This window comes from Ischnura elegans, chromosome 9, assembly GCF_921293095.1.
Source record: "Ischnura elegans chromosome 9, ioIscEleg1.1, whole genome shotgun sequence".
NCBI classification, from domain to species: domain Eukaryota; kingdom Metazoa; phylum Arthropoda; class Insecta; order Odonata; family Coenagrionidae; genus Ischnura; species Ischnura elegans.
The window spans coordinates 51,547,954-51,563,105 of NC_060254.1; the positions used below are offsets into that span (position 1 = coordinate 51,547,954).

Genomic DNA, 15,152 nt, shown 5'->3' on the forward strand with positions numbered 1-15,152 from the left:
TACATTGACCTTAAGGCATCCGTTCAGGTAAGTGGAGCCGCCGTAGTTCGTGTTTAATGGCATGGTGGTCACTTAATCCCACTCCATTGGCGGGGTTCTCTGTTACATTGGTGTGATTGGGTCACTGGCGTATGTGGCAGCTTCGCAAACCGGAGTGTGTGTGTGATTGAAAACTACGCGGAATTTCTTCTCCCTTGGCAAATCTGCTAGGATAGTGAGTGAGCATGGGCGATTGCTTGTTTTATTTTGTTACTGTTTACAATTGTTGTGTATCTACCCAGGGGCGCATCTAAGAGTTAAGGGTAGTTTTAGGCGCAACTAATACTTAGAAGTGTGGGGGTATTGCATACCCGCCAGGGTAAGCAGGATTTGCGGGGGGACAATTTTGAGAATAATGGTTAAAATGGCGAGTTTTACGGCTTTATGAGGGATATTCGATAAATCCTAACACTATTCTATAAGTAATACTGATCCAATTAAGTAAAATGGATTAAACTTAAAAATTTCTCTAAGCTCTGGGGGGGGGGGGGTTTATACCTCAAACCCCCTCTCGCTGCGCCACTGTAACCACCCACTGTCATCCTTTAACTTCCCAAGAACCACCCTAGGCGTACCCCCTTTTTTTCCTAGCAATTAACACGGCCTTGGGGAATTTATTTTATTTCAAAATTTATTTGGTGTTTTGTCCATAAGAAGAGAAATATAAGAAATTGATGAAATGTTTTACTGATGATATTATAGGCTGTATTTTCATTTCAAGCAATTTATGGGTATATTTCAGTGTACTAGTATATTCATACTACTGTATATTCCATTTTTTAAGTCTGTAGGGTTTAAAATAGCCAAAGAGTATTACAAAGAGTCGTACGAGGCTTTCACTTCTTCCTATTGTGGGAAATTTTTGGTTAGAGAGAGGGAGAAGGCAAAGGCATTTTCAGAATGACAGCTGAGTGACAAATGGCTTTGGCTATGGCTGCTCCGGGTGTCATCATAAACAGCAGTCGGTTGAAACAGGATGCATACGATATTTGTTCAGAGATCAAGCCTCTCGGCCGATAAATTTATTTCTACGGATATGCAAAAATGGTGGAAAATAGCCTCTTCTGGTCTGAAATGGCGTTGTCACTCTTTCGCGCTCGCATATAAATTTCTCCCCTCACTTCTTTTGCAGTCTCTCCCATGATCTGGGTTCCGAATCAGCTGGTGGGCGCCCCGGCCGGAACTGACGTCACGATCGAGTGTCACACGGAGGCGTACCCGCGAGCCATCAGCTACTGGGTCTATGACAGCGTGATGCTGCTCTCGACCAAGAAGTACGCGACGGACACCACGGAAAACAGCTACCGGGCGCACATGAAGCTCACCATCCGGGGACTGAGGGACCGGGACTTCGGCAACTACAGATGCATCTCGAAAAACTCTCTGGGCGAGACAGAGGGCTCGATCAGGCTATACGGTAAGACGGAACAAAAGGGTTGATTATTTCCTATTTATTGTGCCAATAATATGTTACTTATAGCAAATATGATTTTAAGAATGCTACTAAGGCAGACTTATAACTTATGAGGGCGATTTTAAATGTTCTGTTGACTCGTGAATTTCTCTTAACCAACTTACAATTGTTTAAAATGCCATCTGCTATCGGCGTTTAAAAATGCATTCATACCTAAGGATTGAGCCTGCAATATTTAAATACGGAACGGAACAACAAATGGATATTCATTTTCCATTGCCACTGGTGCATTAGTATTTAGTGCGACCATTTTTGAATAACCGTTATAAGACTTTTGTGTTGATTTGTTGAGATAATCGGATTGCTACTTATCTTGCTCCAAACGAATCCAGTAAGGATGGATTTTTATGACTCCTTATGACTTTAGTCTGCATTTTTAAAATTGCGCTTGCCTCCTATTCCTCAGAGAAATCTGGATAAAAAGTGAATTTAATCAATGGAAATGATAAATAAATATTATTACCTTCTGTACGCTGTTGACCATGCCAGACAGTAGAATACCGTTCTCCAGTTTCTGTAAATATGCAAAGAAGTTCATTTTATCATTGTATTTCATTTTCACTTACTCAAGATGGCTACGGTCAAATTATTTAGTGACATCTTTATTACCTTTTTAAACCTGTGTGACATGCAAAATTATAAAAATAAAGTTTCCTTTTGATGGCGTGACATGTGTTCTTAGGACAGCTGTTTTCATTGTTCAATATTAATAGAAAACTCCAGAGAATAAAAAAAACATAATTTCAGAATCACAAGCGTGATTTCTTTAACGATAAATCATATTTTTTGTCAAATATCTATTTAATCATGTTGTTTTTTGTAGAGGTTAAGAGAAAAGTGCGATATAATTATTATAAACTAATCAGACTCTTTCTTCATAGTAAATTTACCTTGCTTCAGTAAACAATCTTCATAATTCTCATCTCAACTGAAATATATCTGTAAAAATAATACTTTCTTTAATGATTGAATGTAATTCTAAATTTGATACTTTTCAAGAATATCCGGTATGAACGTACTAGTAAGTACTTATTTCATATTTTTTGCTTAGTCGATGTATACGTTTAGTGTTAAAGTATATATGCAAATATTATGAATTTTACTAATGAATTAACCTCATGAGTACCATTTTAGTGTTATTACTGGTAAATATTTATTGTTGATATTTTTATGCTAGTTTAAGCTACGATGCAGGTCCAAATTTTCTATTTCAAATGTACCGGGATGATTTTTTTCCTGGTGTTGTTAAAGCAAAATATCCTATTATCCTATATGTTTATGGGTGATTCTACGACACTACGATGAATCTTTTTCTAGTTTTTAGATTACTTTTCGTATGCATTCCTTTAGAACCAATAACCTGTATATTGCTGCTAGCTAATTGCTCATCATGACATTATCATTTGAAGTAACGATTTAGAATGTTTTAAGTTTAATACGAGAGAAAACTTCCAACCGGAATGATAAGTGGGCAAGAGTGCAAGTCGTGCCTCGGGCTTTTAAGCCACTAAAGAGAAATAAAAAAATTCAATCATCATAAATGGGTGTCATTTATAATAATTTTTCTGTTTTCATCCTCGTAAATGTGACTCCCTCAACTATTCATATTATTCCCCCACTACGGTAATTATGCTTATAACTAAGTCCTTTACTTCATGTTTTTCAATATTATTAGAATTTTTCAATCTCTCGGCCAAATCAACCTTTTTAAAACGACTTTCAATTTTTTTCTTTTACCCATCAAGAATGAAATGTGACAGGCGATTTTACGAGCGTAATATTATCATATTTTGATATTGTATCATATTTCGGGCTATTATTTGTTATTTCCATCATTTAAGGTTAGTAGTTTTAGTAAAAAAACGTGTTCTCGGTGATAGTGATATGTACTTGGTTTCAGGGATTGTTATTGGTTCTGAAAAATTAGGAGTACATGGTCAATATATGTCGTATTTCACCTTGCCGATTAGCCGAGGTGTGGAAAGAGTACAGTGTTACCTACCTTCCTATGCGTAAATCTGATACACATGTGAATTTCCAAGCTAGCTAAAAATAGCAGGCTTTCAATGCCTACCCTTGTACTTAACTTTTCTATGTAGGACTAAATATTTCACTCTAACTACAATACCTTATTCCAACAATAATTTCATTTTCCTTAAAATTACGAAAGATTTTACGAATTTTCATCTCTTTTTTTCCTTCGGCCACCTTAATCGCACTTTTATCTGAACTTTCACCAAGCGCTTTCTTAAAATCGTAAAAATAGAATTATTTGATTAATTATAACCTGTCGTTGAGCGGGCGTTTTTGAGAAAGTATACCATTCCTCAATCTTAGTGGGATTCATGCAAGAGGTTTCTAGGAAAATCATGATAACTATGACTGAAATGTATCATTTGGGCGTAAGCTATAAAACTAACTCTGATAATCTGGCACATAGACTTTATGAAGGCACATTAGGCCATACATATGTAGCATATATTTCTGAGTGATGTCTGTATATCCGTTCATACACTTAGTGCAACCCAATGCAACCCTCCATTCATCTAAGCCTCTGTCCTAATCGCATCATATTCACGAACAGTTCAATGATGGTGCCAACGACCCCACAGCTTTCTCGAAAATAGGTTTCAAGGGGCAGGACCAAGACAGGATGCAGAGAGAAGGGAAAAGATTGAAGAGAATACAGAACTGGATATCAAGGCAGTGTGGACTGAAATCTCAAATTCCATCCCTGCCAATCTACCCTTTCCTCTCGCATTGTGCTCAAAACTCCGCACTCCAAACTGTAATATTCGGCCGGACACGCGGCCCACGGTTTCTTTTTTTTCAAGAAACGAAATAAAACCGCCCGTGCTTTTTATCCGCTTTGGGATGTGAAGGGGACGGCTGCATACTCCACCCGCACAGCATGTGAGTGCCAAGGGCCACTCGAGTGAAACTTTGAGCGCCACTTCTCCGCTTGCATCCTCCCACCAATAACCTTTTTTTTTCCTCCATCCCCATTGCGATTTTATTGCGATTCAATCTTGGCTGCCTGCCCTATTTGGCTCATATTTTTCTCTTCAACCCACCATTCTGGAAATATTTTGTTTTTCTTCCCTTCTCGATCTCCTCTGTGACGCAACCCACGGCTGTGTCTTTTATTAAATGCTTCTAGGAATGGGCCCAGTAAGGAGTAGTTTCGTTTTTTTTCCCTCAATGCTATATAAATTTCATCTCCTGTTTTTTATCCTTGCATCTTCGATAAAAAATAATGGAGTATGGGTGGTCAAGTGTAAGCCTTTGCTTTGAAATCTTGCCGATTCCGCCTCCATCCGGGTGCGGGTACTTCTGCACCCATTGGGCGCCGTGGGGAAGGGTATGAGGGTGCATTTCTGCACTTGAGAGGGTGCGCGTCCGATGGAGGAGACGCCGGCCCACTTCTTTTGCGGGTGACCGCCTGATGTTTTTTTATTGGTTCGGCGGCTACATCTACGATCGACCACCACGGCGCAATATAGGTGCTCAAGTGGGCAGAGAAAAGTGGAAGGAGCCAAGTGGTATTGCGATGGGGAAATATGGCGGCGTGCGCACTCACATCTGATGAGACTGATAAGATTCTGTGCTCGGTTGTCCGTGATAGATCTCGCTCTTGTGAATTCTGTGGAAAATGTTATTCAGTCTATCGGGAGATGGTGGGAAAAATTCTGAACGCATCTAAAAGTATTCATATTATAATAAGAAGTACCTACCGTCTCATCGCTCTAACTATAGTTTGTAAAAAGGAGAAGGAGTTTGGAGAAAGGTCCTACAAGAAGCCACACCCGGTTGAGAGCCTCAAACCTGCGCTTAAGCTACGCAAAGCGGTATGTGTAATATTTCAAATCTTGCCGCGTGAACGTCGGTGAAATATTCATGAATTGCCATGAGAAAAAATTCCCCTGAACCGTGAGGTTATCCTTAGCGTTGCCATCCTTGATGGACCGCGAGAGCCTAGCATCTATTACCATGACCATCGGTTTAATTTCCACGGTAATTAAAGAACCTGGGTAGCGTAGTGCTCTGCGCAGTGGCCCGGAAAGCCAAAGGTCAGTGGTTTGATTCTCGGGCCAAGGGAATGTTTTCTCACGGCAATTCATGACTATTTTACCGAAATATTCATACCGGTTGTCCGATCTCAGAAATTAAAATACCCATCTCTGTGTAAAATAAACGTTAAGCCAAAGAAACCCCTAAGTAGTGTTCATGTCGATACCATTCTTTCATTTGTGAAGATAAATTGTTGGCCAAATGTGACGATAATTTGAAAGATTACATATAGTTTGGAAATTTGTCCAATTTCCCGAGTTATAACGACCACATTAAGTGAAGAACGATCGCAGGCTTTCCTGGCATATCGTGTCGCGGAATGTTACTGGGGATTTCTATCTAGTCATGTTTCCATCACGAATGACGTTTCGTTGAATGAGTCATCCGTCGTCATCACGGCAACTTCTTCTTCCCTGATAGCTATGGAAAACTCGTTCATCGAAACCTCATTCAGGTTTTTCATATAATAGCTTGTTGTCCTTAAACATTTTTTGTGTTCAATTCGAAAGGTAATTTATCTGAATTATATTGACACAAACTTATTTTATGTGATTAAATCATTCATTAGCCATTATTCACGTATCTGAGAAAATATTATGGCACGTACAGAATACAATGACTTCTTAAGCTAGAACCTGCCTGAGGGAAATGGCTGTGATGATAAATACGTTGCGGTTAATTACATTCTCATGCAACTCAGCCAGACGAAAATTAAAAGCATCGTTGTATAATAACTCCTTAGTATTTCACATAGAATAAAAAGTCATACATATGCCAGTCTCACTGACCGTGATTTAAGCTTATCTTGAAAAACATTAACAAAATAGCTGGGAAAAGGAGCTTGGTAAAGCTGCTCAAATAATTTTTCTCGCAAAATAATCACTAAATGATTTAATATTTTGGTCTCAATTTTTTTACTCAAACCTACTAGCAAAGATCTAAAAACAAATGCCGCCTTTTTACGGATTAAACTTGACCACCCGCGTCAACACGAATTTACATTTTAGCTAAAAACCAATTATGAAACGCCGAAATTGATTTTGCTCGTGAATACTTTGGGAGTGGTACATTAAATATTTTTAATTGGCAACAGTAAAAAAAGCGCGCAGAACGTGGTCATAAATAATGGAAAAAATCGTCTTAAATGACGCGTAGTTTTTACATCGTGTCATATTGCACTGCAGAATTATATTCGTAAAATTAATCGGTATTTGGAGATTGAATGCGTATTGCATATATTTCAAAAGAGTAATTTAGCTACCATCCACTAAATTATTCTCCTATTGCTTGCAATTCAGAACTAAAGTATACCCTTTGTCACCTTTATGTAATAGCTCTTGTAAGTTGGTGCCCCTGTGATACAAGCTGTTGGTAAATCCTTGCAATTCCATTCAAATAGTCCTTACTAGGATCAATGCATTCCAAAATAACCTCTATTCATGTCTACTTGATTTTAAGTACTTCCTACTGTAACGCATATCATTTCCCAGTAGTACTCATCACGAGGTATCAAGAAAGAAGATAAGAATTATAATACCCAATTTGTTATCTGCCCTTGACGTCATTCGCTAAGGTCGAAATCTATTTACCCGACTAGTTACTCGAGATTAATTTCTGCCAATAGTCCGCAGGGAAAATAGTAACTACTATTCAGTAGCTATTACGAATTTGTGGGTGGATAGAGACGATGTGCTTGCCTTACTCGTGTATTTCCCGAGTCCACGTGATTGCTGCCTACTTCTCATTGCTTCTTCCGTTACCGCTAAGTATACGCATAACTCTCAAATTTATTCTGGACTTCTTACTCGTTTAAACTTTCACTATCACCTAATTATTTTTAATAGCACCATCAATATACGAGGGGGGGACCCAATTATAACCGGAAACAAACTTAAAAAAAACTCAAATTTTAATTTTTGTGCTATAAACGCTAGTCACCTTCGAAGTACTCTCCATTTAAACCGATTAATTGGTAAAAACGTTTTTTCCACTGCGCGAAACACCTTTGATACTCGTTATTTCCGATGCCTTGCAGGACCGCCTTCGATTCCATTTTCACCTCCGTAATGTGACGAAAACATTTCCCTTTCATCACCATTTTCACCCGGGGGACCAAAAAGAAAAGACTAGGTGCGAGGTCCAGGGAATGGGGTGGGTGAGAAAGCAATGTCAAATAACTTTTCCCAAAGACTAAAGTCGCGGCAAGCAGCAACACGTGCCGCATTTTGATCAGGAGTCAGCAAATGGGGGATGAATTTCGCCGTGATTCGTCTCATTTGCTAAACGTCAGCTAAAATTCGCTGCAATGAACTCAAAGAAAGACTAGATTGTTCAGCGAGTTCGTAAATAGTACAACACCTATCCTTGTGCACAAGGGCAAGATTTTTTTCCACATTTTCACCAGTTCTGAACCTGGAAGTCCGGCCCGGGCGTTGAATGCCTTCGATCGACATGTTGCCGCATTTGAATTCCGAATGCCTCTCGTGCACTTCAGTTCTTTTCACGGCGTGTTCTTTATAAGTTGTGGAAAAAAGATTAACCGTGTCCGACTAAATTTTACCGAGCAGAGAACAAATTTTCAACGCCGCCCCTCTTCTAGAATATCAGCCATTTAAAAACTAGAAGAGATCAAAAAAACTCTTCGAATGTAAACTGTCACAGGGGCAGGCTAGAACCATCTAAAGCCACGCCGTTTCGCTTACTGACTCGTAAATGATGAAGTAACTCCTATCCAGCGGGAGAAGCCCAAAATATAAGAGTTCCGTGCGCAGCGATTTCCGCCCGGTTATTTTTGGGTGCCCCCTCGTACATAATTTAAAATTTGGTAAGTTTATCGCGGTATTTTTTCGTAGGTAGCTTTTTTGTATTTTTAAATGTTGTAAAGCACATGTTGTAAAGTAGCTTTATTAAATTACATGCAAGTATATGTTGTAAAGGGAGCTATATTTAATTTTATGATAGTAATTGAACCAAGGAAAAGGAGGAAATACGGACGGTCGAATGGGAGTTGTGGTTCCTCTTAATTCTATTACCTAACACGGAGGGCACCACCATCTCCGTAGATGCTTCCGTGTGGCTGCGGCTCCCTCTCTGATGTGGACTCCGAAGACGTCATGTGCGAATCCAGTTAAGGGCAGATGGGGTCCCGGATACCCTCTTTGGGGTTCGTCTGTACTCCATTATTGCGGCTCCCTCATCCACTCTTTCCCCCATTCTGCCACACTCACGCACGTAGCCGTAATTATCAGCTCCACCTCCCCATACCGGGGCAAGGGAGACTGAGCTTCCTACCCTAGACCTTTGCGCCGGCTGTAAAAATAGTGGGCAGCAGCGCCCACGTCTCAGCCGAAGTAGACGCCGCGCCGCAACGCGGAGGGAACTATGCCGTATGAACATCTACTTAAATTACACAGGCGAACAAAAAAATTTTTTTTGAAAACTTTTTTTATTTAAATAGCTGATCTTTATAGATTTTGATGTGCCGAATCCAAACCTGGCCTTTATTTTTTTGTATCACCCATAGTTTCCAAGGGATATGTATTAATTTAGTCTAATACCCCTATACGGTAAACAGGGAAATCAATGAAACACTGTGTTGCATCATAGAATTGTTTGTATTTACTGTTCACTACATCGTGATAAAAGTGTTTGTATTTACTACAGCGTGATAATACAGGGTTCCCCTGTCAACTAGAATTGGTCTACATTTTCTTTCCCTTTTTTCCTTGAAGCTTCTTAAGTAGCTTTTTCTGCAATGAATCGCTTGCTGAACTTTTCGGTGAAGTACCAACAGTAATACCCATTATCTTCGTTCATTAGACCTACTTTTTCAATTTTATTATAACTATAAAAAAGAAGCTAGATTCCAAAATTATTGCTTGATTTCATAAATTTAACTGTAAAATGTGAAGAAATGGTGGGTTATGCAACTTTAAAACCATCATATTTGGATTCAGTAACTTTAAAAACATAAGAATAAGGTATTTTCAGTAAAAAAGTTTTTTCATTGTTGGCCTGTGATTGATATGATTTCATTCATTTGAAAATATTAGGAATTGGATGTTTTCGATTACAATCGCAATGATAGAAACTATCTAGGTGCCCATAGGAGGAGATTACTCCAGCGGATCAATGGGAGAACAGCATCAAGAATTTGTGGCAAGGGGGCCAATATAACGAGGGTGAAAGTTGTCAACCGACATCTTCGACCTGACTGAAGACGCTGGCAGTACTGTCAGCTTAACGATTATCATCGCTACAGCAACCGACATGGTAGTAACCGGAAATTTAGAACTATAACGCACACCGCGGAATTCTTCGGTATCACATTAGGTTCTTTATTGCGCAGATATGAGAGAGGTTTAATGACGAAATCGACAGTTTTTTTATCTTGTTTTTGAGCTAAAGAACGTTTTGAACTAATTTTTTTTATAACCTAGTGTCTTAAGCACAACAAGGAGAGAGGCATTTATTACTATCAATCCCATTTGCTGGCACAATACCGTTAATTAGATGCAGCCGTTCGATACCCAGAAGTATGAGCTGAATCAATGTTTATGAGCGATCAGTGAAGTTATTATTTTAATTAAGGAGGTTTGCTAAAATTAGTAAATGTGTAAACAGACAAGCTTTAATTTTATAAAATTTTCTTTAAAATCGAATGATTTGTCTTCAATACATTGGAATTCAAACTAAGGCGACGGAATTTTGCAGCGGATCGCAGTGAGCTTCCCGGTGGACTAAGGAAATTTCACCGAGCTCAGCTACTCAAATGTATCACGCTGGTCCAGTGATAACACTTTGTACATATGGCATCGATAAATTCGTAGCTATTCTGAAAATCGCGCAAGTCTCTCCGTTTGGAGGGATATTGTCTTTCTCTTTCAATCCATTTTTTCTTGACTCCACTTAACCATTGAAAGAAGGTAATTTTCATCTTTTATCAAAGCACACAGCGAGAAAAATTATATTTTCCTATTTCCTAATAAAACATTCATATCTACACTGGTCAAAACGTATGCAGTGTTGAAATGGACCTCGTCATATTGCTTCTCATCATTTTTAAAAAAATCCCCCCTCAAGTTTTCCTGCATTCCCTATCAATTAGAACGACCACCACGAATATTACAAAAATGGATACTCAAGCTGGCCTCCGAAATGTGTTGTCATCTACAGTGGATTTAAATGTGTTTAAGAAATTCGCCACTTGCGTCGCTGACGGACAAATTGATTCGATGTAAGACACGGTCTTCGGCGTTACTTTGTGGAACTGTTTCGTGTTAAAAATAGAAATACTTTGTTATATTCCACACTTATTTATTTCAAATGGTACGATCCGGTTTTCTGCATATAATTCCATCATCATCCTACCTGATGATAACGTCACATGCAGAATCCGGATTCATACCATTTGAAATGAAGTGTGGAACATAACAAAGTATTTTTATTTCCAACTAAAAATTGATCCGAGTTTTATGTGGAAATCAAATAATCAGCGGTTACAACCGAAATTTATATACAAGACAATGTGATCGATCAAATTCATAAAAATTCCATGCTTTCCTAGCAGTTATAAACATTATACTGCTAAATATTTGAAATATAGTGGATCTCATGGCACTTATCACTGCGTCGCGGACAGTTTTGAAAACCGATTGGAATGCGACCGAAGTGGCAATAGAAATCAGCCTTCCATGGGATGAAACTGCGCCTCCTCTATGCAGTCCCCTTGACGAGCACCATGGTTCATTATATTTTTTCCAATATATTTTCCCCAAAGCGTTTACGCCATCCTGCCACATGCATTAATTTTTCTCCTTCGAGCTTATTTTTCTACCCATCCTCGCCGCTAAAACCGCAGCAATTATATGCTGGGACATTCCAGCGGTCGTGAGGGAACCCCTTAGCGAACTTTATCGAGCCTACGTTATTTTTTTCTTTTCTGTCCTTAGCGTCCAGTGCCCCTGTGGCTTTTGACCCTTGTCCTCCGCCGCCCCTGGACCCCTCAATTGCCGCCACGAACTCACGCCTCTCGTGAAAAATTAATTCTCTCTTTTTGTCTTGGAAAAGCTGGTTCTAAGTGTTATTTCTCTTTGAAGGGGAATCGTTGGGCGTTTGATATTGCTAATCGCGCATCTGACAACTATCCCTCTAGGCGTTCTTCAAATAAGGCCGTAAATGTGGTTGGATTATAAATATGAAATCCTAGTTATCTGGGTCATTGAAGAGGGTTTTATTTGTAATTAATAGGTAAATAATAAATTTGGAGAAATAGCCGTTATGATATATATTAAAATTGGGACTTCTGTTTGTGAAAGCATACCAAACCAGGGTTGGAGAGCGTGATATCGTAGTAGATGAGGCAAATGGCTGCTGATCGAAAGGTCATTGGTTCAAATCACAGGTAAAAACCTTCTGGTAAAAACTCATAGGTGTAATTTAACGAGGTATTAGAATTGAGACACGGAAGAAATATGTGAAAACATTCGTGTGAGCAGAGGCCTCTACGGATCAGAAACTTGGACAATCGGAGCAACTGCCAAGGAAACAACTGCCTTTGACACTTGGTATTCCTCCTTGTTTACTTAGTGTGAGGGAGCAAAGGGAAATAAACTGGCCCCTACCGCCATATATTCATGCATATTTCAATAATCCTGGAATTCGTGTACCTACTGCATTCAATTTTTCCCTTCAGGAGTAAGTTTCTTCGGTTTAGTGGTATTCTTCTTCCTTGTGTCCTTCTTCACCTGTCCATTACCAATGGTTCTTCCTTGGATGACTTTCATTGTCGCTTGTGATATCTGCAACTTTGAAATTAACATTGTAATGCAAGCATTTGGATAAGTTTTTTTTAATTACTGTCGTTGGCTGGCCACTGTGGCGGCAGGGTACAGTCCTCGACTGCGAAATTAAAGGTCGCAGGCTTGAGCCCCTTCTGGATAGTTTACCCCTATCCAGGGGACGAGTGTTTTTGACCTACCATTGTTATTTGCTGTAGTCCACCGATACATAGGCTAAATAGTGCTGTTTCTTGGGTGATGAATTAAAGAAAAGAGTGGAATCTTTCGAAATGTGGTGCTACCAAAGAATGGTGAAGATAAAATGGATCGAATGTGTCAGTAACGCGGAAGTTCTAAGAAGAGTGGGAGAAAAGAGAAGTCCTTAAGCAGAAGATTGGGCAGCTTAGTTGGCCACATCATGAGACATGATGGCCTGATGAAAATCATCGTAGAAGGACAAGTGAAAGGTAAGAAGGGCAAAGGACGGCTCCGGAATAGTTACATAGGGCAGGTCGTAAAAAATGTAAAAGAGAGGAATTACGTCGCTATTAAAAGGCCAACGGATAGAAGAGAGGGGTGGAGAGCTGCGTCAAACCAATGTTAGGATTGTTGTCTTATGATGATGATGATATAAATAAAATACCATGTCAGACCTCATGTCAGATTCATGCATCAGGTTCGTTGAATAGGTTTTGAGACGATAAAAATAGATCAGAAAGCAGAAGCATCAAAAGAACTGCATGCACTCATTTTAAAAATATTCAATGCTAAAATTCCGAGACCGCAATACTTTGGTACTAAAGCTATTCGTCATACCGTTTCCTTCATTTGCATTATGTTCTTCTTCACTGATTCTTCCATTATCCGCCCGAAGTAGCCGTCTATACGACATCATCGTGGTGCATTTCCATCAACTTATCCTTCCCTTGTATTCTTTGCGTGACAGCTCCTTCTAATAACATGATCTGACCACCGAGTCCTTCTCTGGCATATGATGCTCCATTATTATTTTCCTTTTCTTATTATTTGGTACATCTTGTTTGTCAACCTTTCCGTCGATTTCATCTTCAGCGTTCGCCGCCAGCACCAGGTGTCGCAGGCTTCAAGTCTTTTCTTGGCAGTGGTTCCGAATCTCCAAGTCTGTCACCCGAAGAGTGTCTTCGCGTATACGAATTTTTTCACATAATTTTCCGTATCTATAATCAAATGTCCTTGGAGCAGAGCATTGGACTTGTAGCCATGAATGTCGCCTTCGTTTGAGTTATATAACGCTCTTTGTCTTATTACAACTTCATTACGATGGTGCATCAAGTGATGCATGATAGAATAGAAAGTTGATTTTTCTATTTCCATGTATAATGTATACAAGGCTTATTACTTGGCTCACTTTAAGAACTCTGTAAGTAATTTTTTTGGTATTTTGATGGAGCTGTTCTTGTGATATAACAGCATATGCAATATCTTGTAGCTTTAAGGTAAGTTTCATATTTTGAGCGGCAATTATTGGAAAAGGAACCTTTGGAACTGGAATCTTGTATCTTTCAAAGGAAATCTATGAAAAAAACTGAAAACCGATGGATATATAAACTAAAATGAAACAACTGAGCGTATTTTCCTAAGTTTCTCACAAAAACGTTGTAAATTAAAGCTAATTATCACAGCAATTTTTTTCTCTTACTTAATGATTTTAGGTAATCATTTCGTCCGATAAATATATAATTAACATCTACTGTAGGTACATAAACATTTTTATCAAACATGAATATCCCTCTTCATAATCATATATTTTCATTTCAAATACTGCCGAGTATGCTTGTGGATATCATTTCTTCGCATTCAAGTGCTCCAAATTCCTGCCCTTAGAATTATCGCATAAATTATAGCTCTGGCCGTACATGAAGCGATACATTTTCTCCGAAATTTAAACAGTAGTAGTAATGAAGTCATTGAAATGACCCTATGCTATAATTACTAATTCAAAATCAGTCAAATATTTTGATACTAATGCATAGTCCTATTCAGGAACTGAAAGTATGTGCCTACCGCTGACAGTTCTATTTATCACCTTCTGTCACTTACATCCAGCGACCTTACGTAAGCAAGTCCTCTGAATCCCTCTCTAGTTGGACTCTTTTTCACCTTTTCCTCTCATTACACGTTTTTGTCTCTTCCCCAGTGTATCTCTGCTTCTACTCTTCCTCACTATTCGTTTTCTCTTTCACCTTTCCAGAGATTCCGATGCCATCACTTCCCCCTAAAGCCACTGAGGTGCGCAGTGGAGCCAGCAAAGAAGGTGAGTCCGTTACTCATGCATTTGCCTAGATAGACCGTAGACACACAGATAAAAACACTAAACTCCCCGACATTCAGAAAAAAAAACTTGAGACAGTCACTCAACTACATTTGATGACGAAGTATGTAGCATTTGGTTAAAGATCAGAGACCTAGGAAGAAAATATATAATTAGTATCACTGTTCCCGCTGACTTAATTCGACGATTTTAATCTCGTAATAATACATCTTTGAACATTTTAGAATTCTTTTGAATTTGTAGCATGTAGTAGCGCATGAAAAATTGTTTTTAGATGCACAAATTTGACTACCACTGAATGATATTATTTTGTAGGAAGAAAAATTGGTAGGTTTGAAGGTTTTCGCTAGTTTTGCTGAGATATGCTGAGTAACTACTGATTTGTTGTACATGAAGAAAATTATTATACCGGCGATGCAGTTCATTAACACAGCTGCTATTTTGAATCATTGCCTCGCTAACGTACATTACCTTTTAA

The 15,152-nt window shown here is 38.9% G+C and overlaps 1 protein-coding gene across 2 annotated transcripts in view; it reads left to right on the top strand.

Annotated features, from left to right (window-relative positions):
* Window positions 1-15,152, top strand: part of LOC124165664 (lachesin-like) — a 450,658-nt gene that overhangs the window by 376,807 nt on the left and 58,699 nt on the right. For both annotated transcript variants that reach the window (XM_046543144.1, XM_046543145.1), the window contains exons 6-7: window positions 1,172-1,456; window positions 14,594-14,656. In XM_046543144.1, coding sequence (XP_046399100.1) covers window positions 1,172-1,456; window positions 14,594-14,656 — 348 coding nt within the window. The remainder of the gene's footprint in view (window positions 1-1,171; window positions 1,457-14,593; window positions 14,657-15,152) is intronic.